The 26,459-nt window shown below is 38.4% G+C and overlaps 2 protein-coding genes across 4 annotated transcripts in view; one reads left to right on the top strand and one right to left on the bottom strand.

Moving 5' to 3' along the window:
• The first annotated feature begins 7,681 nt into the window (after positions 1-7,681).
• On the top strand, positions 7,682-21,590 carry nt5e (5'-nucleotidase, ecto (CD73)). The gene is made up of 9 exons (XM_042503968.2): positions 7,682-8,231; positions 11,404-11,626; positions 11,968-12,156; positions 15,313-15,510; positions 17,946-18,100; positions 18,414-18,522; positions 19,761-19,910; positions 20,277-20,477; positions 20,560-21,590. The coding sequence occupies exons 1-9, from the start codon at positions 7,866-7,868 to the stop codon at positions 20,724-20,726; spliced, it is 1,758 nt and encodes a 585-aa protein (XP_042359902.2). The 5' UTR covers positions 7,682-7,865; the 3' UTR covers positions 20,727-21,590.
• Positions 21,591-24,062: 2,472 nt separating this feature from the next.
• Positions 24,063-26,459, bottom strand: part of LOC121955221 (sorting nexin-14-like) — a 35,253-nt gene continuing 32,856 nt past the window's right edge. For 2 of the 3 annotated variants that reach the window (XM_042503071.2, XM_088089857.1), the window contains 2 exons: positions 25,914-25,970; positions 24,063-24,237 (listed from right to left, as the gene is read on the bottom strand). In XM_042503071.2, coding sequence (XP_042359005.2) covers positions 24,211-24,237; positions 25,914-25,970 — 84 coding nt within the window. In that variant the 3' untranslated portion in view covers positions 24,063-24,210. The remainder of the gene's footprint in view (positions 24,238-25,913; positions 25,971-26,459) is intronic. The other variant, XM_042503072.2, reaches the window with a different exon arrangement.

Consider the following 26,459-nt stretch of genomic DNA (forward strand, 5'->3'; position numbering starts at 1 on the left):
CTCTTTCAAGCTTTTTAATGGGCCTATACTATAAAATAACTGTTGTCTTATGCACACATAATAATATTGCCTGTTAGGAATAATTGGTTACACCCATGTTTGGGCAGAGACATTGTCCATCACCTCAATTGATGTGGCATCTATCGCACTTTGAGGTTATATATGAATTATTGTTCATTAGGTTTCATATAAAGTATGAACAGTGAGGTGGAACTTCCTGTTAAGGGACATAAAATTAAGTTGTAATTACATAATCTATGGTTATAATAACAATGATAAAAAAACAGAGGTTTGGAGGCCTTGGGAGCTTTGATTTAATTTAAGTTTTTGGTTGTTGTTGTTGTTGTTATTGACAGTATTCATTTATGATAATGATGATGATGATGATTATAATTGTTATTATCATTATTAATGTGGTTGTTGTTGTTGTTAATTTTAACATTATTATTGTGATATGATATTGTGAATGATATTATTATTAACATCAATATTGGGAAGTGGCATGATAATATTTATGCGGGATAGAAGGAAAAGGGATGGGACATAAGTTTTCTTTCCACTCCGTTTGGGCGTGGACTGTTTTTGTCAAACTTTTCTAGCCCTTTGTTGCCGTTTGTTGTTTTTTGTTTGCTTGATTTTTTTGTTTTTATTTGATGCTCCATGTTCAAATAAATAAATTTCAAATTCAAATTCAAATGAATACCATGGTGACGATAATCTGATACTTATCTTAATAAAGCGGTACAAGTTGCTAAAATTTAACTGACACTTTGAACATCTACAAGTCCATGATGACAACTATTATTTTGTCAGCTGGTGTTTTTTTTTTGTCATATGTCACGCTGATTTATAGAATCCTAATGTGAACGCTGTCATGTTATGTTCTTTTCTAAATTTAATCTTTTTTTTTGCATAAATGAAGCTGTAAATCATCTTCTTATCTGGCAATGTTATACAACAATTAATGAAATATTCCAAAATGTTTCTATCATTAACAAACCTGTTGTGTACATTGACCTAATCTACATGCATATTTTATCCTACATCCTACGCTGTGACACAGCTTCCTCCAGCTCCATGGTACTTGGCCAATGAAATGATTGTTGCTACAGAGACACTGGCTTTTTATGCTGTTCCTCAGCGTCTTTTAAAAAAAGCGGGAACTAATCCGTCCCCAGTGTTTGTTGCATCAGGCAGGCTGTGTTTAACAGCAGCAGCAGCAGCAGCAGAGCGCCCACTCTGAAACCCCACAGGGTCAACATCAAAGCAGCTGCTGGTGTCAAGACTGTGATACAACATCTGTATCCTTGTGCTAAGTAGGACACATCCTCACCCCCACTGAATAAATCACACACACAGTAACACAGTATGTAACACAGAAAACACACTGGAACTCCAGTTTTAATACACATATTAAAAACTGCATGTTTATCCAGAAAATGCACGAGAAGCAGGAATATATGCAGAAATGTTTTGAATGTGGGCCAAGACAAAACTAAGAATCAAAACTGCCAGATATCAAACATATACAGTATATGGCCAAAAGTACCACTCTCTCTTCCTCTTTTCCTGTCATTCCTTACCTGCGCTGTCAAAAAAAAGGCAAAAGGCAAACAGAGCAAAAAACAAAACCCGAGTTTTTAACGTCACAATTGTAAAAACAAATCATACACATCAAGAACATTTAAAAACACGAACCCTCCTAAAAAAAATCTCTAGTTTCACTTTGCTACCTTCTTCTGTTCTTTTTTTTCTCTTATCTTTTCTTACTGCTGCTCTTATATTTCAAAATCATGACTGCTTGATCGGCTCGCAGATGTGCTTAGCTTGTCAGTCTCAACAGAGTGAGCGCTGAAACTAGTTACCATATATCAGATTGTCATGTCACATGGTCAAATACAAACTTGATAATGGACAACATAAAGATACATATTATCAAGTGATCATAATTGCATATCTGCATATGATTAAAAACACCAAAGACAATAAGAAATAATTATTTAATCCAATTGTCTTTTGTAGTACTTTATGTTGAATGAGCATATTATTTTCTCCCCCATACATAAACCTGGAGGACTTCATACGTTTGGTCTTGACTCTGTGTGTGTGTGTGTGTGTGTGTGTGTGTGTGTGTGTGTGTGTGTGTGCGTGTGTGTGCGTATCTGTCTATCTGCAGCTAATTTCGCAAACTACTGGACCAGTCAACCTAATATTTTGTGTGCATATTAATGACTGTATACTCAAAGAAGTCTTGCAATTGTTGAAAATCTTGTTTTATTTACTGATTTATACTGTCGTTAACTGCTGACTTCTCACGCTTCTTAACCAGCTTGTGGCCCCTTAACTAGGGGCCACAAGTTTTCCAGAAATCACCTCAACTAAAAACAACAAGCCTTAAAATCTGTTGCAGTTTGAACTTCATTGTAAAACTAACATCCACCATACAATCTGTTCTCATTTTGAACAGGAATATCTGCTCTCCATGGGCCCCACTGAAACCACACTGCCTGCATAGTCTATATTTACGCCTCTAATGGACTCTGACACTTAAACAACCACAAGAAACTCACGGAATAAGGGACATTTTTTAATAAAAAAAAAAGTACAACCAACACTGAACAAGAACATGCTGGTGCTTAAATGTTTAAATGGTTCGTATTAGAAAGAGCAGCCAGGAATAATAAACCGTCTCTTGTTTCTGTGTTGGACATAATGAAAGCCTGAGGCTGAGTGAGTGAGTGAATTAGTGAGTTCATTGGACAAGCTCAACCAAAACATACACTTCAAAAAATGAGGCAATAACTCCACAGGAGAGTTCAACACTGTATTTTCATTACGGTCTTTTGTATTACAGGAGCCGAGGTCAGGGTGAGGTGAGACGGTGAGACACAGGACAAGACAAAAGTCTGAAAGACAATGTTTCAGAAACTAAATACACACTTAGATATTACTTTTGATCTCTTGGTCTCAGTTTAGGCTTTATTCAGTAGTTTATGCAGGAGGGAGGTGATCAATTCCACCTGCCATATATGAGATGGGACATCACACCGGTGTGGCTGCAGGCAGCGCATTATTTTCAGATTTCTGCACTGTTTTGACACCAGAACCCTCATCAGCTCCCTAAATTATTCCTCACAGCCGGAGGGTTCTGAGTGTTAGCAACAACTTCTCCTAAAGTTCATTTCAAGGCTGACAGTTTGTTTTTTCTTCTGATAATGATTCAAATACCTCCACTGAGTATTTCCCAGATTTATTGTCATACTCATTTTTTAAGGTAACATGAGGCTAAAAACGGATTTGGTGTCCGCTGTGACTGAAGGAATTTTGGCAGAAACTTTTGAGATGACATAAACAAAAAGTTTAATAGTGATCAGTCACATTGTGGCTGATACCGACCGAGCGAATTGTTTCATTACCATTTTATTGATCAAAAATCTGACTAAACATGGGGTGGAGTTCACATTATTCAAATTCAATGAAATATGTAACAAATAATGCAAAAACATCGACAAAGTAGAAACACTAGAAAGTCTTAAGAGAGATCACATCATCATAAATGTGAATACTGTATAAATTCTTATCGGCAATCATGGGATTAGATGTGAGAGATCATCGTGACCAACACGATAATCTGCCTTCAGATTAACGTAAAAAAGTACATGTACGAAGGCTGTAGTTTCTGCAAAATAGTTTTTTGAGTTAACAGCAGTGTTTTTTTGTATTTGTGGAAGGTGTATACAGTAGGTCACACATTTACACATGGATTGCAGATCTGCTCACACAAATAATATTGACACAAATCGGTCTACATACCACAGAGTTTTTTTCTTTATCTGAGTCAAGCCTCTGAGGGCAGAGAGTGTGGCTTTCTTTAGACAGGAATAGAAATAAACCCGACCTGTTGTTACTTTACCAGACAGAGTGGTTCTGCTCTAAAGTGTCTCTCTGAAGGCTGAAACCACGGGGCGGTCTGCAGTCTGTTTCCATGATGACGTACATTTGGTCAAATTTGGCTGTGTGTGGTTTGTGTGGGAGTGTGTAAGAGCCTGAAACTGCACTCTGCAGCAGTGTGGTGACTTTAAACGTCAGCCACAGACAGAAGTGTGATCACAAACAGTCCAGTTTGGTGGCATCACGATACATTTTTACAACAAATATCTCTCACCCAGAATAATGACGTTATGAGTTTACATTTCTTGATATACAGCTGTTTGTTTTACACCTAATCTCCACTTGTCCCTGTTTCATAAAAAATGAATATGCTAATAACTGGTTCTGCCAAATATGTTTTGGAGTGAATGTAATTGCTGCCTGTTATGACCACTGGCAACATTTTTTTCACAGTTCTTGTACCACACAAAAGGCGGGCTGGATGGCGGTGGAACAAAACTATTATACGGAAGCAAATGAAATGTGTTGACAGTGAGTGTTGTGCAGATTTGTTCATTCAACAGGCTTCATCATTATGTAAATAAAACATGTAGTCATTATGTTTCTTTTAAAAACGTTTGTTGTGTTACAAATAAGTAGTAAATAGACATAACTGTAAGGGGACAGATTTTGTTGGGGTTTTTTTTTTTTGACCATCCATTTTCAGTCACGTATCTGGGGATGACTTGGCTGAGCTCCAGATCCAAGTACTCCAGATGATCCTCTCCCCAGCAATGTTTTCCAGCTCCTCCTGGCATTCCTAGGTATTTAGTGGTCCATACAGAACAATAGTGCAGTGAAAGGTTTTGGACTTGTTGCATTACCGGGTATCTGAAGTGTTTTGTAATGTGAGCGGACTATTAATAATGGTGTTCTGATAAGAACAGAAGTGTCAGATAGCAGAGCTGAGTGATGATGAAGAGTGATGATGACACAGGGGGGCATTACTGCTGCTGTTTTGTTGTGGCCAAATGACTGTAAAGCTTTAATACAGTGAGGCGTGTCATCAGTTTATTTCCCTCCAGCCAGCCTCAAGTTTCCATTCAATTTCATGTTTTAACCTGTCGGAGTTATGTAATCCACCTCAGTGACGTTTGACTGTTTTTTTTTTAATTTGGATTCAGTGTAATCACAGGTCATGTTGCTACTGTAAACTGTGTGTTAGAAATAAAGCACAAGCTGCTTCATGCACAGTGGGTTGTTTGTGTGTTATGATGGGCACAGTTTGGATGTACAGTCTGCGTTGACTTTGTTTGGATATAAATAGATATTTAGCGCATGCTATAATACAATGTGTTTATTATGCTGTAATGTATAAGTGCAGTAAATTATCTGATCTAAAGCAGACAGTGATGAATGCTAGCAGTGGCTGTTTAAGACCATTTTAAATTTAGGGACCAGGCTGGGGCCACATGTGATTTTAGGGGTGCCAAATATACTATGTAAGCACTGAACTGTTATGTATGATGACCACTACGTATGTTTATTTGCTAAAATACTAATGATACACAAAAAAAACCCACAAGAACAAGTATTTCATGTTAACATAAATTTTATTTTAGATGCTTGTGAATAATTACAGTTTCCCATCTCTAGGGATTAAATGTGGTGTGAAAGGTTCTGAAAATATTTGTCATGGTAAGAGACGCCAGAGGGGACTCAAGGTTTAATATCACAGGGGCACTGGCCCTTCATGTCCCCCTTTGAACCACCTTAGGACACTAGCAATCCTACGATTTTGTAGCTCACTTATGCTGCGTTCATTTATCTTGGAGGTGGAGGCTGGGAGTTATGTCACACCTGTGTTGACGGCGTTCCAGTACAACAAGTCTGAATACCAAGATGTTGTTAGCACTATCTTAACACATTATTATGTATTTTGTGCATACAGACACAGGGAGATGTTGGACAGATTTGTCTGTATAACTGTTTTAAATCAGACACAAATTAGACAGAATTGCTTATAAACAACACATTACTGCAGTTTTCACTAATGTTGATGCACAGAGCAGCCATCTTTCATTCTGAGGTCGCAGTTGGTTAGGTTCCTCCAGTGATGTGTGTAATCAGCTCGTGTTGCTCTGCTTTATGAAGATGAGTTGAAAATGCCTGACAAAGATTTCTGTTAGATCGAAACGCGGCACAGTTAAAGTTTACTGGGAAGTTTTAATGCAGCGGGTGGATCTTGAGTCTTTGATTCTTGTCTTGGTTAGATTTTTTTTGATCCAGCACCTGTAACAGTGTTTTGGATGCACGTGCCCTCCACCTTGCTTGTTGGTTTAATTTGTTCTGCAGGTATTTGGTCATAGATCAAAGTGTTGGAAACGATAAATGTTGAACTGATGGTAGCGATAGGAAAATCAAAGATGTCACAATTCATCCCGCAGCAAACAGGAATGTCTACACTACATTTGGACAAAATACCACCAAATACTGTTTAGATGTTTCAACATGTTCTCAAAACAAACATGAGGTGTCAACCTCATGGCGGTCCCAGAGGAAAGAGACAGAGCTGTGTATATAAAACTGAAAAATACAGCTGAGAGAGTATTTAGGTCGATTTGGGAGCGTAAAGTCTTTTTGCCAAAAATAAAGGCAGAAATTCTGTTAGCTGTGATGGATTTCCTCATTCAGTTTAATTTCTCTATAAAGTCTCTGTAAAAAGATTTTCTCATTATAGTGAAATAAATGGAAACCAGCAGCTGCAGCTCTCTCGCTCTCTCTGTCTCCCTTTCAGTTACATTTGAAACTTGTCAACTTTATTGGCATGACAGTAAAGGAGCATGAACACAGCTGATGCACTACTCCTCCTCAATTACATGCAGCTTATACAGCTTGGCTCTTAAAAAAATGTAAATTTTGTGTGAGTGTGTGCACAGTAATGTATCATTTATGAATATCATGTACCTTACATCTTATTTGGCACAAACATAGCACCATAAAGGGACTCTGAGCTGAAATGAATTTTCATTGCAAATTATTGCTCAGTGCTTTTTAATTAACCCTTTGAAAAGAGTAGTGACATCACTTTTCTTTCTTTCTTTTTGATGCTTTCAGACGGCTTTCGCAAGGACAATTGAAATGGGATTTCTTCAAAAAAAAAACACTGAAAGAAGGCAATCATCAACTTCATATGAAATGTCCTGCAAACTGCAAAAGAATTATTAAAAGATGACAAGAAAATGGCCTAAAGCTTAACTTGAAAAAATGTTTTTTTTAATAATTATCAAATGATGAGTGACAAATATCATAAAAGCCATATTTATAATTCTATATTTAAAATAAGTTTTGATTTTTTAAATTATATTATTGTTATTAATAATAATAATTTAAAAATTATTTTAGCACTGGTCATTTTCTGTTTTTGTTATGTTCTGCTTTTCTTTCCTTATTGTTTTTATTATTTGCTAATTTCCGGTAATTTTCTTACAACTTTTTACAATTTCCTTGCCAATTTTTTGTAATTTCGCCAGTTTGCTCAGGTTTCAAAGGGTTTATATTGGCCTACAGGTTTTTGTCAGGAGCTCAACAGCTCTTTGTTCCTGACAAAATTTAACAACTGAAAACATATCCAGCCTTTCACAGGGGTTGAAGCTTTCTTAGTCTTTTGTGTAGTTAACGTAGTGTGAAAAGGTCAACCTTAGGTGGGAGGCATGAGAGAAGAAAAGGCGTATCATAACAACCAGAGTCCTCCCTGATGCGCTCCTCCTCCTCCTCCTCCTCCTCTTTCTCCTAGAGCCCCCTCCTGGCGCGCTCTGTCTCTCAGTCTGCACAGCATGCCTTGTCATATGGACTTATTTAACTCATAGTAAGACTTTATAGCAGGCAGAAGGAGCAGAGAGAAAGAGGAGGAGAGAAAATATTTCTGCGGGTCATGTGAGAAGAACAATTGTCTGGGATTCCTCCTCCAGAGTTTTTACGCGCAGTGGAGAGCGATGGGAGCGGTGCGCCCGGAGCGGAGCGCTCTGCCGCGGCTCTGCCTCCTCCTCCACCTCCTCCTGCTGCTGCTGCTGGGCTTTCCTGTGTCCTCCTCGGCGACATGGGACCTGGTTCTCCTCCACACCAACGACGTACACGCCCGGGTGGAGGAGACCAGCAAGCACTCGGGCAAATGCGGCGGCGGCAGCGGATGTTTCGCCGGGGTGGCCCGGAGAGCCACGATGATCAAGAGGATCCGCAGCACCGAGGACAACGTGCTGCTTCTGGACGCCGGAGACCAGTTCCAGGGGACCGTCTGGTTCAATTACTACAAGGGAGCCGAGGCTGCTCATTTCATGAACAAACTGCGCTACGATGCCATGGTGAGAAACACAGAAAGCTCAATAACTCATAAAGTTATGCTGTTATTCATAACACTGTCAACTTAGAATAGAAAGCACACTAAATCTGACAAGTTGATCTTACTTAAAATGATATTGGAATGTGACTATACTTAAAATGACTTTAAATTAAAATGTACTTATTTTGTGAAGTTGGTGCAACTTAAAAATGACACGTGGAATTACCTCTTCTTTCTTAGCAACTTCAGTAAAGCAAGTTTATCTGATCTCACTTGGTCATGACTGAGAGGATTTTTAGGAGATCTGCAACTTCTGTTTTGAGAAAATGTTTAAGAATATCCAAATATGACTGACTAGTTTGCAACCAGCACAATATAGATATAAAGCACAGGAAACTTAGTTACTGTACACCAATGATGTATGCTAAAATTTGGAGAGATTGATTAAACTTGTCTTTTTTTTTTTGCTAAAACATTCGACAACTTCACAGATGAAGTAGACAAATAAACTACATTTACATTTACATTTTTCAAGGCAATTGGTTTTCTAGATTCCAATCAACTTGTCAGATTTTACAGTGTGGATAGATTGGAATTTAAATTGTAAATTTATTTTATTCCAACTCTAACTTCACTAAAATGTGTTTGTTTCCAGTAGTAAAGGGAGTGTTCCAGTCCTTAAGTGAATGTAGCAGTACCACAATGCAAAACTCTGTTACCCACCACAACATTTTAGGCGTCAAACATTTAATATCCTCCATTTTTGTGAATTTTTACATATCAGGCTTTTTTGTTTTCTTTATCAATATATGGTATTAATGTCTTTGATTTTGTCAAAAATATCCTTTGCTACTTTAGTGTTTATATTGTGGGGGGGGGTTGAAATCTATGCCTGTGAGTTTATCAGTAGAATTTCTAAAAACTACAATTTCAGCAGAAAATACCTGAAGTTCCAGAAATTGTTCTCGGTATGCGTTATTGATGCATACGCCTACATAATAATATTTGACCATATAGAAAGAAAACATATGTTTTGTTGTGAAAAATCTTAATCTGCAAAGGGAAGTTAGCTGTCAGATAACTGGGTAAAAGTATAAAGTATGAAAAATGAAAATACTCTAACCCCACTCAAATCTGTCAAAACTGTACAAAGCTATTTTAAATGTGCAAAATGTATTTCTAATGTTTATTTCTGTATAACAATACTGTTATATTATTACCTTTAATTCTAACAGTAAGAGCCTGTACATTGTTGATGACTGTGATAACTGTGATCCTGGTATTATCTCCTGACAAAGTATTATTGTAGTTTTCTGGTATTAAGATTGAAAATAATGTATTTGTAATTTGGTTGGTTAATTGTCCCACATAGTTAACAACTATAACCAAAAGCAGCAGATGGAAATGAAAAGGTCTCAGTGCAGAGCAGAAGAATCAGACTCTCCTCGGTGAAAGGCTGACTTTGAGTTATTGATTCAGACCTAAAGACCTCAGTTGGTTTCAATTAGCTTAATAGCAGCAACTAAGAGAGAAACGTTATAATGGATCATCTGTCAGCTCTGCACGTTTTAATCTTTGTACCATCTTAAAACTTGATGGAGAATAAATCATTTACTGTTTCCTACGGAGTTGTTTTACCTCTCAAAAGATATGAGGTTAGAAATTCTCTATGTGTAAACACTGACTCCTGAACGGTCACCAAGAGAGGTCAACACACTGCAACCTCAAAAAACGTGTCTAAAGAGCTGCTGGCTGCCGGGCGTCAACATCCAGTTTTTTCTCTTCGGATGTTTGGTTTCCTGTAGCTGGAATTAACTCTCATTCTTAGTATTTAACATGTCCGAGCACAGCTCAGTGGATGTTTATTTCGCTTGAACCGAGCTGAGGGAGGAAACACTCCATAATTTAAGCAGCACTATGGCCAATCTGCTCAGTGTTGTTATTTCTTGAAGGATTTATGTAATAACCATATTGACCAGCAAAGACAGAATCTCTTCTCTCTCTCTTACCTCAGCTTGGTGAGGTCAAAGGTCAGCAGATCTCCCAAATCCAATTTTATCAAACCAGTGAGCCATCCATTGTTTTGCTGTTCTACAATGTGATTTTCAAATAAGAAATACTTAACAGTGGAAAAAGTGTTGTTTGACTTCTGATAATGTGTACGAGTCCCAGTGTTCACTGTAGAAAAAAAACTTTGAGATTTTCGTTGAATTATTTATGGTTTTTTGAACGTTTTGTAGTTTTTCTTGTTTTGTAATATACATTCTCAACCTGCGTGTCGGAAACTTAAAAGGGGCCGAATCAGTGAGGTCTCCAGATGATGAAAGGCTTCAAACACTGGGAAAACATCTATCTGTGTGATTTAATCTTGGTCACAGTTTGCGTCTGACTGCATCAGAGCAGTGCTGAGATCTACTGTGTGATGAAGCACTACAACAGGGACACTCAACTTGCTGTGTTTAGGGGCCACTTTCACAAAATGACAAGAGGCCAGGGGCCAGTCACAGCAGCCCCCTTTCTAGGATTTTAGGACTTTTCAAGGATTTTTGAGTATTTCTATGATTTAAGGACATTTCTAGGAATTTAAGGATGTGTCTGTGATGTTGGGACATTTCTGGGATTTTAAGACATTTATAGGAATTTAGAACATTTGTCGGATTTTAGGACGTTTCTATGATTTTGGGACATTTCTAGGATTTCTGGACATTTCTGGGATATTAGGACGATTCTAGGATTTCAGGACATTCTGGGCTCAGCTTTGACCTCTGTTGGGGGATGCAGAGGATCCTCCACTGGCACTTAAAAAAAAAGAAAACAAACACAAGCTCTACTTTGCTGCTTTTTTATGCACTTTGGCACCCTGTGTATACTAAAAGTACAAAAACAATTACCAGTGTGAATCACTTTATTTTTAAGGTGAATTAGAAATTGGTTGGGGGGGGGGGCACTCTATCAGGGACCAGATTTGAAACACATCACCTTTTGAAATGTGCCAAAAAACAAGCTTTGGACAAAGCACTGGCACAGTTAACTGTATAATTCTACTCCACTACATTTCAGATGGAAATGTAGTACTTTTTAATACACTGCATTTATTTGACACATTTCATTTGTTGTGTAAAATCTGATATTACCTAGTGCAGTTCTGAATGTCTGTCTGCAGTTTTACATTTGAATTGATTTTTATTTTTCAGGTTTTTGGAAATCATGAGTTTGACAACGGAGTGGAAGGACTCATGAAACCATTCATGGAGCAGATCAAGTGTCCCGTTCTCAGCGCCAACATCAAATCAGACAAAACTCTGGCCTCGACGTTTGGCAGCTCTTATCTACCTTATAAGATCCTTACTGTTGGTGCTGAGAAGGTTGGCGTGGTGGGATACACATCACGGGAAACTCCTGATCTGTCCAGACCTGGTGAGTGGAGTGGATGTCTTCTGTCTAGGATTTCTCTGTTTGCTTTTAACTCTGTCTTGTGCTCATCCGAAGGCCTCCACACCGTAAACATGATGATGAACATAAACACTCCCGCTCTCATTTTCATGGCCTACATCGGTGAAGCGTACACTGTTTCCTCTCAAGCTGTCATGAAGAGTTTGGATTGTGGAAGCAGAAATGCCTACACAAGTTAAATCTTTTATTGTAGTGGCTACAGAATAAAAAACAAACCAAAAAAGCCATGTGAAAGAAAATCGCTGCAAAACTTTAAAAGGGGCAGACTGATAGTTTCCTCTCACCTCTCCATGTTGCCTCTACAGGACCACACGTGATGTTTGAGGACGAGGTGACGGCCCTGCAGCTGCAGGTGGACAAACTGCAGACGCTGGGAGTCAATAAGATCATCGCTCTGGGTCACTCAGGCTTTACTGTGGACCAGGAGATCGCCAAGAAGGTCAAAGGAGTCGATGTCGTCATCGGTGGACACAGCAACACTTTCCTTTATACAGGTGGGGAGTTGAATATAGAGGTTCATATCACAGACAGACTGTCGCTAATCTGAGTTTCATGCTGCATTTACATACACACAGTAAAACCTCTGACATACAGAGGTCACACAGTTTACTCTGTGTTGTGCCTTTATTGTGTGGTTTGTTAACAAATGTAGAGTGCCCCAGAGATTTTCTGCAGACCATCTTGGAAACTAACGTCACCCTGGTTCCCTCTTCAAAAAGCCTCTGGGATTTTTCCATTGGATTTTAGATTACTGTAGAAAATAAGCTCTGTTGTGAACAACTGATTTTGATACTTTGATACAAGATGATCTTCACAATTGAATGCCACTGTCAGGGTATTTGAAGCCTAAATGCAATAACCAAAAGTAAAAAAATGAATTCTGGGCTATAACCAACTACACCACAGGCGTGTTGCCACCATTACGAGACTGTACAGTGTTTGCTGCATTTTGTCGTGATGACCTTCTGCACTCTCATTCAGCCACTTTATAGCTTTTTACGATATGTAAAGGTTTAAAAGTATGACATATTTTATGTTGTAGAACAAAATGTTAAAGTCTCTTCAGCTATTGTTTACCACAGACCTTCTAACCCAAAACCCTGTAAAAAGAACCCAACCTGTTGACTTTTAGACGACGGAACAGGAAGTGCTAAAATGCTAACCGATTTCCGGGTTTTAGGACTCACTAATGAGGTTCTCTGTTAGTGTTAATGTGTTTATATTGTATTTTATTTCAGTTTAATTGCCTGTGATGTCGTTCTGCAGCCATTTGTCACCGGTTTTTGAAACTTCTGTAGCTCTTTTCGCCATTGTTTTATTTTACTACTCTGCTGTGTCTGACACTGCGAGCTGAGAGGAAACTTTGAGTCTTCATACTCGTGGTTAGCTCAAGAGTATACACGATGTCGACTCGAGTCTGGTCTCATAAATAACTGGTCTGGTCTCCATAAATAACCCTGTAGTGTTTTATACAAACGGCGGTGAACAGTCACTGAGGAGGTAGAGGAAGAGAGTTGTTGGACCTCAGGATGCAGAAAAAAGGAAAGGAAAAGGAAAATAAAAATATTTTTATGCAGCAGAGATCAAGAAGTTTGTAACTTTCAGGCCAGCACTTTTTTCGTGCAGATTTGTGCTATAAATTCATTTAAAGCCACAGACTGAAGAAAAAAAACCATGAAATTAGTGGCTTTTTTGTAGCTTGTTTTTCCATTTTTATCAGTTACTAGAGGCAGAACAACCAAGATGGCCGACTCTAAGGCTGTCTCCACGTTATTGTTAATTTAAACCATTGTTTTCTTATGGAGAGCGGAATGATGTCGAATCTCACTAAAGCGCAACCACAATTCTTTGCTACGGTTAAAATTTGATTTGTTTCACATTTTAACCATTTTTTGTCATGTCCTTTTGAAATGCAACCAAAATATGATATGCTAACAGATATGCTAACTTGCTATGTTAATGGCACCACCAATGGCACCAACTAGAGGTGGAGGTCCTTTGTTTTTTTTATGTTTCCCACCATTGACCTGATACTGGGACATCTGTCAGTCAGTGGTCTGAATCTGAATCTACTTGATCAATAAATTAGTTGATCCATAGAAAATAGAAAATTTGGGTGTCTGGTTTTTTAGACTAAAGAACTGAACAAACAAATGATTGTCAGATTAAGTGATGATGATGATAATAATCATCAACTGCAGTCGTAGCAAACGCATCCTAAGAAATGTTATTTGACCAGGAGAAAACTTGCTGAAGCATGCACAATGACAAAATCAACCAAGCCTCCTGTTTCATCACAATAAAAGCTCCCACCTCCTTCTAATACAGTATAACATATACACTGTCGTTGAAACAGGCAGTTGTTTCAACACCAGGATACAAATCCAACCTGTCCAAAATGTTGTAATGATACATACTGTTTGAATGCACAGTAATACCTCAAACATCACACATACTTTTCTTTAAGCCTTTACTAGCAGATTACACCAGCAGTGAGCAGCTTAAAATATTCTTTATAAAGCTGTCACTGGATGACCAGTCATATAAAGTTTCAAAACACCTGTGATTTCACACTTTTCCCTAAAGTGAGACAAAAGAAGTGTGTTCCTCACAGGTGACTCGTCAGACTTAAAGAGCTTTAGCTTGCTGTTAGTCATAGCGAGTGTAATGTCAGTGCGTAAAGTGTTACCACAGGGGAGAGATTTTATTAGAAATTGTTTTGTTTGTTTTCTGGGGTTTTTTTATGTCCAAGTTGAGTCACTGCTAAGACACACTGCCGTCATGAGGATATAATTAATGAAGTGTTCAAAGGCTCCTTTGAATGGCAGAAATCCTGGGCTTCAATTTACCCTATCACTGTTCATTTCTATGTAGAGGTGAGGAATTCTGCTGTTGTCTGCAAAGAATGTGCAGCAGAATTAATATCTACCACACCAGAACAAAAAATGTGAGAAGATTGTCTGTTAGAAACTTTGTCTGCAGTCTGTAAACGGCGGTACAGTTAGTGCCTCATTGATCGGCCAAGGTAATTCTACTGAAAATGTTTTTCACTGAGAAGAAGCTCGATTGGAAATGGATCAGTTTCTGTAACAGAAAGGAGGCTCTGATGAAGACCATGTGTTGCGTTCTTTTTTCTTTTTTTTCAAATTGGACTTGCATCTGAAATTGAAACACTTCTGGGATTTTTAAACTAAACAGTTCAAAGGAATGAGTGTTACGATTCTGGGCCAACTCCAGTAGTAGATGTGTCAGTAGGAAATAGAGTGCTGCCATGTGGTTAGTAAGATAGCTTTGGGCAAACTGGCACGATTAAAAGTATTCTGAATCATCTATTAGCAGCTCCTGTTTGCTTTGTGGATATACAGACAGCTATGACTGGATTACTTTAACAATGAAGAAAACTTGAAAACGCGATGATTCTGAAGCGAGTTCTGCAGTTACGAGGAGCGTCTTTTTCTTTGACTTTTCAGTGGACATTTAATGCAGTGGACATTGTGGATAATGATATTGTTGGAAAGTGTAAGTCAAGAGGACATTTTTTTAAACTTGTAGTTTTCATTAGAGTTACCTTTAAAAATAGCTGTTTTTAGATTTACACCGACTCTGAAACTCCTAATTTTTCTTTTTGATCTATACATTTTATTCTTCAGGAACCCCTCCTTCTTCCGAAGTCCCTGCAGGTCTTTATCCGTTCATGGTGAAGTCAGTCGACGGGCATCAGGTTCCTGTTGTGCAGGCCTACGCCTTTGGAAAATATCTGGGTTATCTGAAAGTGACCTTTGACGATGCTGGGAACGTGCTGAAGTCCACAGGAAACCCCATCCTGCTGGACAGCAGCGTGCCACAGGGTAAAGATAACACAATATTTTATTTTCTTTATGGGTTTTGTTTAGGTTTACTTTTTTTGTTGTTGTTTTTTGTGTCAGAGGGAAAAATGCTATTCCAAAACCCCTTTCAGACATGAAAAACACAACATTGGGGTCTCCATTCATCTCTTAAATGAATATCTGTTTGTCATTCAAACATGTAAATGTTCTGTATTTGCTCATTGGAGCAGAGAAGCGGTGTCACACCCAGGCTGCCCCACTAGTGGATATTTTGATTTTCTCGTCAATGTCAGTATTTATTTAAGAATTTGGCTTTTTTTATGACAGATTTACAGCAAAGAATGAGAAAGTGAAAAATTGTGACTCATATAATTTCTATTTAAAAACTGGAAGTACAGAACATCAGTGCTGGTCTGCTGATTATTGGTGTTTCACCTCTTTTGCTTGTGAGGTGAAACAGTTTCAAAAACTGATCCAATATGAAAAAAACTGCTCCTTCACAGCGACTTTTACACATTATTACAAGGATTGAGTGATAATCTGTCTTTGTGTGCTGCTGCAGCCTTCAGCTGTTTTTAACAGAACAGAAATGTCACATTCTTGTACTGTGATAAAGAGCAGAAGCCTCTTAGCACAGGAATGTTCATATTTCTCCTCTAGATCTTTCTCAGTGGACTTTCGTTTAGTCTGTAATTTACAGTAAAGGGAACATGCAGATAATTAGCGTCCATGTTTATGGTCACACAAAGCCACTTTGTTTGAATCATAGACTGTATAAATAATGGACATAGCTACCATTACATCACACACTGGCTTGTGGACTGCTGTTTTGAAGCCTCAAGTTTGGTATTTTGGCCATTGCTATCTTGTTTTGTGGAGTCAGAAGTGACAGAATTTGGGTGAGAGGCTTGGAGGAGAGAGGGGTGGATCTGACTGAGAAACAGAGGACACTATTTGCAGAAAGCTTGTCACTCAAAGCAGCTTTCCCTTTATTATGCATAACTTTAAGCCTCGATAAAATGTAAATGGAAGAGTAATTTATTCAACCCTGTTGTTGTGAAGGTGGAAATTATCTAGAGAGACTAAAACTGCTTTTTGTACCAGGCTGTATACAAGTTTATTTCTGTTGTAAAGTTGGACATTCAAACATGGAGGTCTATGGGGATTGTTTTGTACCTGGAACCAGCCTCAAATCCATTCAAGGAACTGCAGTTTTTGACTGTTTTGTGTTGGCTTCACTTTTCAGCTTTGCAACCCTTCTCGATTAAATGTTTTAAAGAAAATATGTTACAGGTCAAACGTTGCAGAACATAGAACAGGCAGGTAGAAATAAAGCTGACAGAAGACGAAAGTCATAAACTGACAAAAGCAGCTGGCTGAGGTTAAAAAACAAGCACAAAGAAAAAACACAATAAGCTGAACTTACAACAAACTAGAACAAGCAACACAGAGCAGCAACTGTGCACCAGCACAGACAGACTGACAGAAGACAAGGAGAGCAGGGAGAGAACGAGGGACAGGTGACCGCAGATCATGAGGAACAGGTGAGACAAATCGGGGCGGGGCAGACAATCAGTGAGACAGAAAACCTACAAAAACAGGAAGAAAAACCAGACGTGACACACAAGGAGTGAACCAACACAATAAAACCAAAATCAAGCATGAATGAATATATAAACAAGGAAAAAACACAAAAAGAAAACACAAAGTCCACAAGATCACAGACTCAGGACCCAGGATCATGACAAAACGAAGCATCGTCATTTACTTTGTGGAGAATTTCAAAGCATATAAACAATGTGGCATTAAAATGGGATGAAAACAAATCACCACAGTAAAACAGAAGATAAAAATAACAAGTCATTAAAGCAAACCCGGCGTCTGATAGTGACTCACAGGAAACCCTTTGTCTATGATACCCACAGCTAAAACACATTGTAACACAAGGTTAATGTTGTGAAATGGTCACAATTAGGTTTAGGCATCAAAACTGCTTGGTCAGGTTTCGAAAAAAGATCACTTGTCTGTTGAAATAGGTACATTAGTTATACAACAAGGACACAAACTGTGGTCCTCTGAATAAAAGTCTGTTTCGTTTGTCCCATTCTTTTTCGCTTCTACGCAGACTTTCTCGCTCTGTATTTTACGTCTGGTGCTCTGAGGGTCATGTTTGGCCGTGGAGGGGTCTACATTGCAGTTAGTTGAAAGTCTGTAACGTGTCACTAAGACGCTGAAGGGTGCCTTTGGTGTCGATAGCACACTGAGGGGTGTGACAGAGCGTCAGTATTTGAAAACCCTAGAATGAGAATCGGCTTTAGTGGGAATATTGAAAGCGCCAAAACAGACACGGTGGTTTTAGAAAGTACTAGGAGTGCTGCCTGGAAGTACGAAAGACTTTTATTCACATACACAAAGATATCACCTCAACTCCGACTAAAATTAAACATCTTGTCCAGATCCAGAAGTTCTTGATGATGTGGAGGAATGGAAAAAGAATCTGAGCAGCTACTCAGCTCATGTGGTGGGTAGGACTCTGGTCTTCCTGAACGGGACCACTGAGGAGTGTCGATTTCGGGAATGCAACCTGGGAAACCTGATCTGTGATGCCATGGTAAGTATCTCATGATGAAGTGAAGGAAGATACCAGTAAAACGCCCTGAAACAAGTAGAGGGTCTCTCCTGTTGAGGCTCTTTTGTGACCTGAAGTTAAAGTTGGAAATTTTAGCAGCTCGTAATGTCCTCCTGACTGCCATACACTTTTTGTTATCCGGGGTCATTTTGACCTCACCCTGTTTTGACTGTTATTTAAAGCATAAATGTAGCAGCCGGGCTGTAACATAATTTGTTTGTTGTACAAGGTTTCGTATATATAAAAATACCTAAACTTAAAATTGACAGGATATCTGCCTGGTCTCTGTTTCCAGATTGACAACAACATCAGGTTTGCAGACGATCAACAGTGGAACCATGTCAGCGCCTGCATCTTCAACGGAGGAGGCGTCCGCACGTCTATTGACGAACGTACCAGGAACGGTCAGAAATATTTTAAAATCAGAGCCGGAAAGTGACAGGAAATAATATAAGATGGCTTTGGATGGAAAAAAAGACAGTAACTGTCTGTCCTTTTAAAGAAGACTTAAATAATGTATGTCCATCCATCCATGTCTTCATCTTCAGCAAGCTGTCTTAAAAGGCCTCGCTAAAAAAATCAGATCAGATAGCTGCAGTGGATTTAAAACGCACAAAGACCAGGAGAGTCCACATCAGTCCAATCCTCAGATCTTTGCTCTGGCTTCCTGCATGCCAAACAAGTGACTTTGAAATATTAGTGTTTGTTTGTAAAGCGCTGAATGGTTTATTTCTAATCTGCCGCTCTGTTACGAAGCATCTAAACCTGTCAGATGGTCTGGTTCAGGTCTGCTTCCAGAGTCCAAACTAAATAAGGAGAGGCAGAGCTCAGTCTTAAGGCTTCACATACCTGAAAAAAAGAAAAAAAGTTGAGATCCGCTCTGACTAAATTGGGGTTTAACACTTTACGGTTAACCTCTGCATTTTAGTTCATTTTTGGAGAATTTAGTCATGGCTTGCATTTTAATTATTGCATGGTTGAATTTGTTTTGTTCTACTTTTATTTAATTGTAATGTTCCATCTTACCTTAAGTCCTTAAAATCTTTCTCATGTATGTCTTTTCCTCAAAATTAGCACCCCTGCAATTGTCTCTATGAAAAGAATCATGGTGGAGAGTCATAACATTGCATGTTAGGTTTAGGAAAGCAAAGTGACATAGGTTAAGTTTAGGAAAAGAGTCATGGTTGGGCACCACCATATTCTCTTTTTAATGTAAAGATATGTAGGTTAGGTTTAGGAAAAGAAACGGTTGGCTGTTGTCACATTAGGTACTTAACTTTATGAAGTACTTTAACTAAAAGTTCTCTTGGTTTCACAAGGGACTCAAACACCAGTCTTGTGGGTTAAAGTCGTGTGTTTGTTGGACCCATTCACCATCCAGCTTTCCTCTTTATGTGGACATTCATTCTTTTTACTCCTCCTGTCTTTACTCAAGCCGTGCATTCAGCGCGTGAAAGCAACCTTCAAGATTACGTGGGTTATATACAAATTCTGGTGCATTACTTTTTGCAGTTATACATACAAATAGTAAATGAGAACAGCCTGTAAAGTCATACTACACACAGTCATTGATGATTTTTTGTGTTTTCTGTGCTAAACTTTCTGCCAGAAAAGCTTTAATTAACAGTGTTGACATCTGCAGGTTCGATCACCATGGAAGACCTAATCTCTGTCTTACCTTTCGGAGGAACCTTCGACCTGGTGCAGCTGAAGGGCTCCACGCTGTACAAAGCCTTCGAACACTCAGTGAGACGATACGGCCAGAGCACCGGGGAGTTCCTTCAAGTGTCCGGTATCTTTATTTTTACATTGTTTCCATCAGTATATTAAATTAGAACGTTTGAATCTTTTGGGAGTAAAAGATGACAAACTTTCTGTATTGGAGGATACAGAGGAATGACAAATGAAGACTGATGTGAAAACTGTCTTTGAAGCTAACAAATTACCTCACAAATACGTACAAAACGTTTTGTTTTTACAGATTAAACATGTTAATTAGAGAGCTTTAGAGGTGTTGAGTGGCAGATTTTGTTACGTTTGGACTTTGATACTAGGCTTCTAACATATTTCATTCGGTAGTTTAAAAGGTATTTAGGTTTGATCCTCAGACGTACTGATGGATAAGTCAGACTGATGGTGTTTGCGTGTCCTCCGGCAGGATTTCATGTCGAGTTTGACCTCTCCAAAGCTAAGGGGCATCTTGTGAAGAGCCTCAGCATCCTCTGCACAAAGTGTAGAGTTCCTAGCTATGAACCGGTTGAGGACGAGACAGTTTATAAGGTGGTGCTGCCGTCCTACATGGTGAAGGGTGGAGACGGATTCACCATGATCCCGAACGAGATGCTTAAACACAACAGCGGTGAGACATTTGTTTGTTTCATTAACTTGTTACGGTACCTTTTTTGGGGCCTGACTCTATTTTATTTTTTATTTTCTTTCAGGAGATTTGGACATTTCAGTTATGTCCAACTACATCATGCAGAAAAAGAAGGTTTATCCATCTGTTGAAGGACGCATCAAGATCTACAACTCAGCTTCTGGACAAACTGCTCCACTGGTTTTATTGGTTTCATTGGGGCTGCTATGGACTCTATGTGGGAGCGTTTAAGACTGACTTGAGCCAGAAACATAAAAGGACTGAAAAAGGTTTTTAACCAAACTTCATGTGAACTTGAAGAACTAACAGGACTGATGAATGTAATTTAACGCGACTGAAAGGCTCACCTTACAAAAAATATGATTTGATTATACTGTCAGTTGCATTTAACGATTACTTTAAAAGTAAAATTAAGCCCAACTTCATGTGGTTCAACTTTGGATGAAACCACAACCAAGAAACGCCTTAGAAACTACGACCACTAGATGATGCCCTGAAGAAAACAGTATTGAGTTGAGCGCAAAATCCTCAAATGAAATAAATCATGAAATAAAAACATCCTTTACACTAGAAGTTAAAAGACTCCGTTTTAAAATTTTACTAATTGGTAGTAATGTGAAAAATATTGATGTAGGTATTATGACTTCAGAAGTACAATCTTGGAACGCATCAGTTATTGGTATGAAGACGATAAGCCTCTGGGGGCAACAAGGCCTCCAGGAAGTGCCCCGCAGACTCTGAAGTCAGTATTTCATAGTGGCCAAATGCTTGATGCAGTTTGGCCCAAAAACTTTACCCCATAGCTTTAAATTGTGAAAGAGACATTTGTAAATTGTTGGTTACATTTTTTTGAGTGGCAAAAGTAATCCCACAAAGTGACTTGCTTCACTATCAGGATTTGATACGTTTGGCCCAATAACATCTAGAAAGTCTTGAGGAGCCACACGATTAAAAATTTTTATCCCTGTTCAAGCTTAACAGGAAGTTAGCCGCTCAGCTTGTGAAAGTCTGTAGTGTGCCTTCTCTATGGGCCTCACAAGACTGAAGATCCGCATAATCTTACATCCATTAGGTCGTTTTTTGTTTTTTTTTTTTGCCTAAGCAAATTTCATAAGAGTAAATTGGGGCCCAAACTCCAGTGCTGTATCCAGTTCTCTATTAACATCCATGGAAGCAAAGATAAATATTTCTGGAGATTTGGTGTAGCAAGCAGATATCTGAGCCAAAACTTCCTCCACTGTGCAATCTCTGTAAACTGATATCTACATATAAATACAGATGAATTAAAACAAACAAAAAAAAAGCTTGACAACTTTGAATGAAACTTAATATTTGATGGTGATAGAAAAAAAACCTATTCATTCAGAATATCTGGGTTAAAGTTCCTGTGAGCAAAACTCCAGCTTTTATATATATGACTCTGACCTCTAAACTTTCTGTGGTGAGAGGAGAGGACTTCATTTTCGGCCTCAATTGAGAATCCCATCATGAGCTGAAGCATAAAGCAGTTTAATTTCTTTTCATTGTGGCTGTACGTCAGCTCAAACAGAGGCAGCGTTCAGCAGACTCTCCTCTGTCTGCAGCATCCAGTGTTTTTAAACCAGAGCTCCTCAGAGTTGAGAGAACAAGGCTTCCTCTGTGTGAGGGATCTCCCAAATAACGCTTGCAGCCTGTTAATGTTCGGGAACTCCTTATTAGTCAGTCCACTGAGCGCCAACACAGCTGGCACAAGCGTACAACTGGCATGAGCTGCCAAATGCTGGTAAACAACCACATTAACACACTGTGGAAACTGTTCTCCATCTGCTTTCATTTAGTGGATGTTGGAGAGGACATGAGGACAAAGAGCTGGCACATGAAGGAATCAGCAAGGGTCACATACAGGACAGAGTCAGGTTTCTATTAGTAGCTTTTTATAGTTCAATATTTAGTCAATCAGTGGAAAGAGATTCCTAGTGCCCAGTCAAAGGAATGTTGACTGTGATTTCCACTTTTACTCCTAAACAAAGTGGCTGCATCTTCATTTAATTGTACTTCAGTACCACAGTAAGAAGTGGGATTTTTCAGTGCAGATGTTGCACCAGTTTATGGATAATTTAAGAACTACAATTTCCACCTCGCGGCTTTACGCCTCGGTGAAACAGTCAAGTTGCAGCTTCTATCCATGTCTGTCCATATGTAGCCGTGATGGTCGACTATGCCTCAAATACGGATGTTTGTAAGGAAATTCTAAAATATGGCTGTCTCACGTAACTCTCCCCAGGAGAAAAGAAGATCTACAAAATCAGCAGTTTCAAGTTGGGCAACACAAGATTAGTGTAACCGATTTAGTGTCCGACCAAGTGTATTCCCTTCTGTTCTTGAGTTGTTGCGTTGCATAATAACCAGACAAGTGTTTTTGCAGAACATTATGATGTCACAGTGAATATGACCTTTGAGATAACATGTTTTGTGAGGTCAAAGTGACCTAGACCTTTAGTCAACAAAATCTTCATTTCATCATTGAGTCAGATTAGACGTTTGTGCCAAATTTGAATAAATTCCCTTATTCAGGACACTTTTTTGAGTTACTGCGTTTACAGGAATGAGACAGACGCAAGGTCACAGTGACCTTTGACCACCAAAATCTAGTCATTTTGTCATTGAGTCAGATTAGACGTTTGTGCCAAATTTAAATCAATTCCCTTAAGGCCTTTCTTAAGTTATTACGTTTACAAGAATTAGACAGACGCTAGGTCACGGTGACCTTTGACCGCCAAAATCTAATCAGTCCAAGTTAACGTTTGTAGAAAGTTTGAAGAAGTTTGTCATCAACAGCCACAGCTATTGCTAGAGAGGAGGTATAAAAATAGTACATCAACACATCACTGTTTAAGTGCACCTGAGCAGTTTTCATTCTCAGTGTTTTCGAACAGCTGACATGCAAATCAACTGAGTGTGTTTCTTCTGTGTGTCGAACTATGAAAAGTTATCTCATTGGATTCAGGAGTGAAGATGTGTTTTGGTGACTCAATAATTTGTTCCAGAGCAGGTTTCTAAAGGGATTTTTTTTCAGAGCAGATGTTGCTCTGTTTTTTTGGATACGCTCTGATTAAAAAAAAGAAAAAAAATTGTCTTTGTAACACTTTTTTGAACAACACACATGCAAAGTACTAAACACCACTGCAGCATCAGGATTGGCAATTAGGATATGACAGGTGTCATAAAGTTTGCAGAGCTAATTTTAAAACTTTTGGTTTCAATAGTTTCAAAAAGTTAATAAGGCCACATACCATGGCAAAATAACAGCTGTCCAATGTTTGGTCTTGCATCAAAATGTTCTTTTGAGTTTAATTTTGAAATTTTAATTTATTCAGAAACTTCCAGAAGCATTTATCTTTTTGTAACACATGAAGTTAAAGAAACTTCAAAAATGTGATTTCAAAATACTAAATCCAGGTAATAATATCTTGAACTTTTAAGTAATGCAGAAATATTAGGATAAAGCTCAGAGATGTTTAGTAACATTTAGGTATATGTGCAGATATTTGGTCACTGGTAGTGAAAGAAAAATCAACAGACTGTCAATTGCAGTGGCGTCAATAAATATATATCTTTTTATTAGTTTATTTATATACATTGGAATGTAAAGATGATCCCAGAGTTTTTGGAAATAGTTGATTATTGCACTTCCATCATTCAGGACGTGGATACAGTGTTCGATACATCGTCTGCTTTACTTGACCGTCTCCTTCGCTCCCTGCTGAGGACGAAACATGCACATCAGTGTTAGACGAAGCTGTTCAGACACGAGTCAGACTGTGTTAAGTCTTTATAAGAGCTAAAAAGATGTGGTGGATAAGTCAATGATGACTGATCGATCACTAAGGTCACTTTTTAAAGATCCAGTGTGTAGGATTTAGCGGCATCTAGCGATGACGTTGCAGAACTGAAACTTCTCCAATGTGCCAAGCATGTAGGAGAACTGCGGAGTTAGAGTTATGGCCCTGTGCAGTCAGTGTTTGGTTTGTCCATTATGGGCTACTGTAGAAGCAACATGGCTCCTTGGAAGAGGAGCCGCTCTGTGCACAGATATAAATGGCTCATTCTAAGGTAAAGAAAACAAGATTCTTATTCTCAGGTGATTCTATACAAATTAAAAGATATATCCACCTAAATCCTACACACTGGCCCTTTAAGAAAAAAATCCCAAGGGTGCACTGGTTAATATCAGTTCATCTGTTCTAATCATTTTAAATAACAATTCAACGTTTTGGTGTTTTCCTTCTGAGTGTAAAATGATCGTATGTGTTTAGTGCAGTATTTAGTTAACCTAGCTTAACATTAATACTGGTGGCCGGTGGAAACAGCTAGACTGAATCTGTGCCAAAGTTTATAAAAAATGCAAATCAATGCCTGTACTGCTCACTAATTAATAGGTCTACTCTCGCTTACACAAACAGAAATTTAAATAGTGGAAGAGCGAAGACAGCAAATTAAGCTCAACTATTCCTTGAAAAAAGAAGGACACACTTTTGTAATTGTAAATTTGCTTTCACACCAACCACCATCCTTCACTTCCAGAGATCTATTTAATACATGGATGTCCTGTTGCATCATGATGTCGTAAACCATCTGTGCTGGTTTAATAATAACCAGGTGACATCTGTTCAGACCTCAAACCACCGGGCCTTTTGTTCGTCACCAACACCTGCACTACTGTACATTTAGACATGAATAAGCAGGGTGAAACTGAATAACCCGTTCTTAACCATATTTGTACAAACTTTATATTTAAATATAAGTATTAAAAGTATTCAGATCCTTTATCGAGGTAGATGTACTAATACAACACTAAAAAAACTCCACAAGTAAAAGTACTGCATTTAAAACCTCACTTAACTGAAGTATGAGACATCAGCAAAATGTAGTACTTAAAAGTATTCACTGCACCTTTCCTTTTCTTAAATCTGGTTTCCACGTTTTAAAATGCAGATTGTTGGCTCCTGTCAGTTGTTTTTAATTTGGCTTGATACATGTCCTGTAAGTGACACTTGGAAAGAAACAGTATTTTAGGGATTTAATGAAATCCAGCTTTTTCTTGTGACATTAACTCTGGAAAAAAAGCAACACTTTTACTCTGGCTTTAGCATCTATACACACAGAAACTAAACATACTGGAAATCCTCAAAAGCAGCTGAGACTGAAGAGAGAAACAAGCCTGATTTGTTCTGCATTCAATTGGGTTTCAGGAGGAATTTGACATTAATGAATTCTCTGTTTCGAGAGGACGAACTGACGCTCACAACACCATGAGTCTCTCATGTCAGATACTGTCGTCCTCTCCGGCCCCACTGTTTAAGAGTTCATGGTACACATTCACAAACATAACGCAGCCACTTGTCTCTCTGTATTATTTCTCCGCTGTCACCTGTTTACCTTGCTGAGTTCAGGAAAAAGCTCCTGCACGGCGATGTCCAGCAGGACGTATGTCATCTGAGGAGACACAACATGTCACTTCAGTTAGAAAGGACGCCAGGAAGCTGTGATCAGATCTGCCTTACACAGTGTCAGAGAGCGTCAGTGCTTCTTATTACTTTAATAAGGTCAGTGAGATTTATAAAACAGAAAACAGAAATACAACAGCATAATCTTTATGTTATTCTTACAACCGCATCACATTCACACTGCTGACAAGCATTTTAAGATAAATTTAAAGCGTAAAAACGTTTATACAGCCGGGTATCAACATGTATTTGCAGCACTGAGTAACACTGATTTAGATTCATAATCTTGTTAAATGAGTTTTTCATTTATATTTTTGACTGTTTTACACATTATTTTGTTAAGGTTTTTGTATGGCTGCTTGTGTTCAGACAACATTAAACATTTGAGAACTGTTTTGTTAAATGAGGAAAAACATATTTACATATTTATAAAAAGGGTCTAAAAAAGTATTGTTTTGGTATTGGAAATTTAAGTAAT

Source organism: Plectropomus leopardus, chromosome 16 (genome assembly GCF_026936395.1).
Source record: "Plectropomus leopardus strain MGB_pleo_1.0 chromosome 16, ASM2693639v1, whole genome shotgun sequence".
Lineage (NCBI taxonomy): Eukaryota > Metazoa > Chordata > Actinopteri > Perciformes > Serranidae > Plectropomus > Plectropomus leopardus.

Coding starts and splice junctions, on each gene's coding strand:
- nt5e (XM_042503968.2), top strand. CDS start 7,866: ATGGGAGCGGTGCGCCCGGAGCGGAGCGCTCTGCCGCGGCTCTGCCTC. Junction 8,232..11,403: donor AACTGCGCTACGATGCCATG/GTGAGAAACACA, acceptor TTTATTTTTCAG/GTTTTTGGAAATCATGAGTT. Junction 18,523..19,760: donor TGACGAACGTACCAGGAACG/GTCAGAAATATT, acceptor TGACATCTGCAG/GTTCGATCACCATGGAAGAC.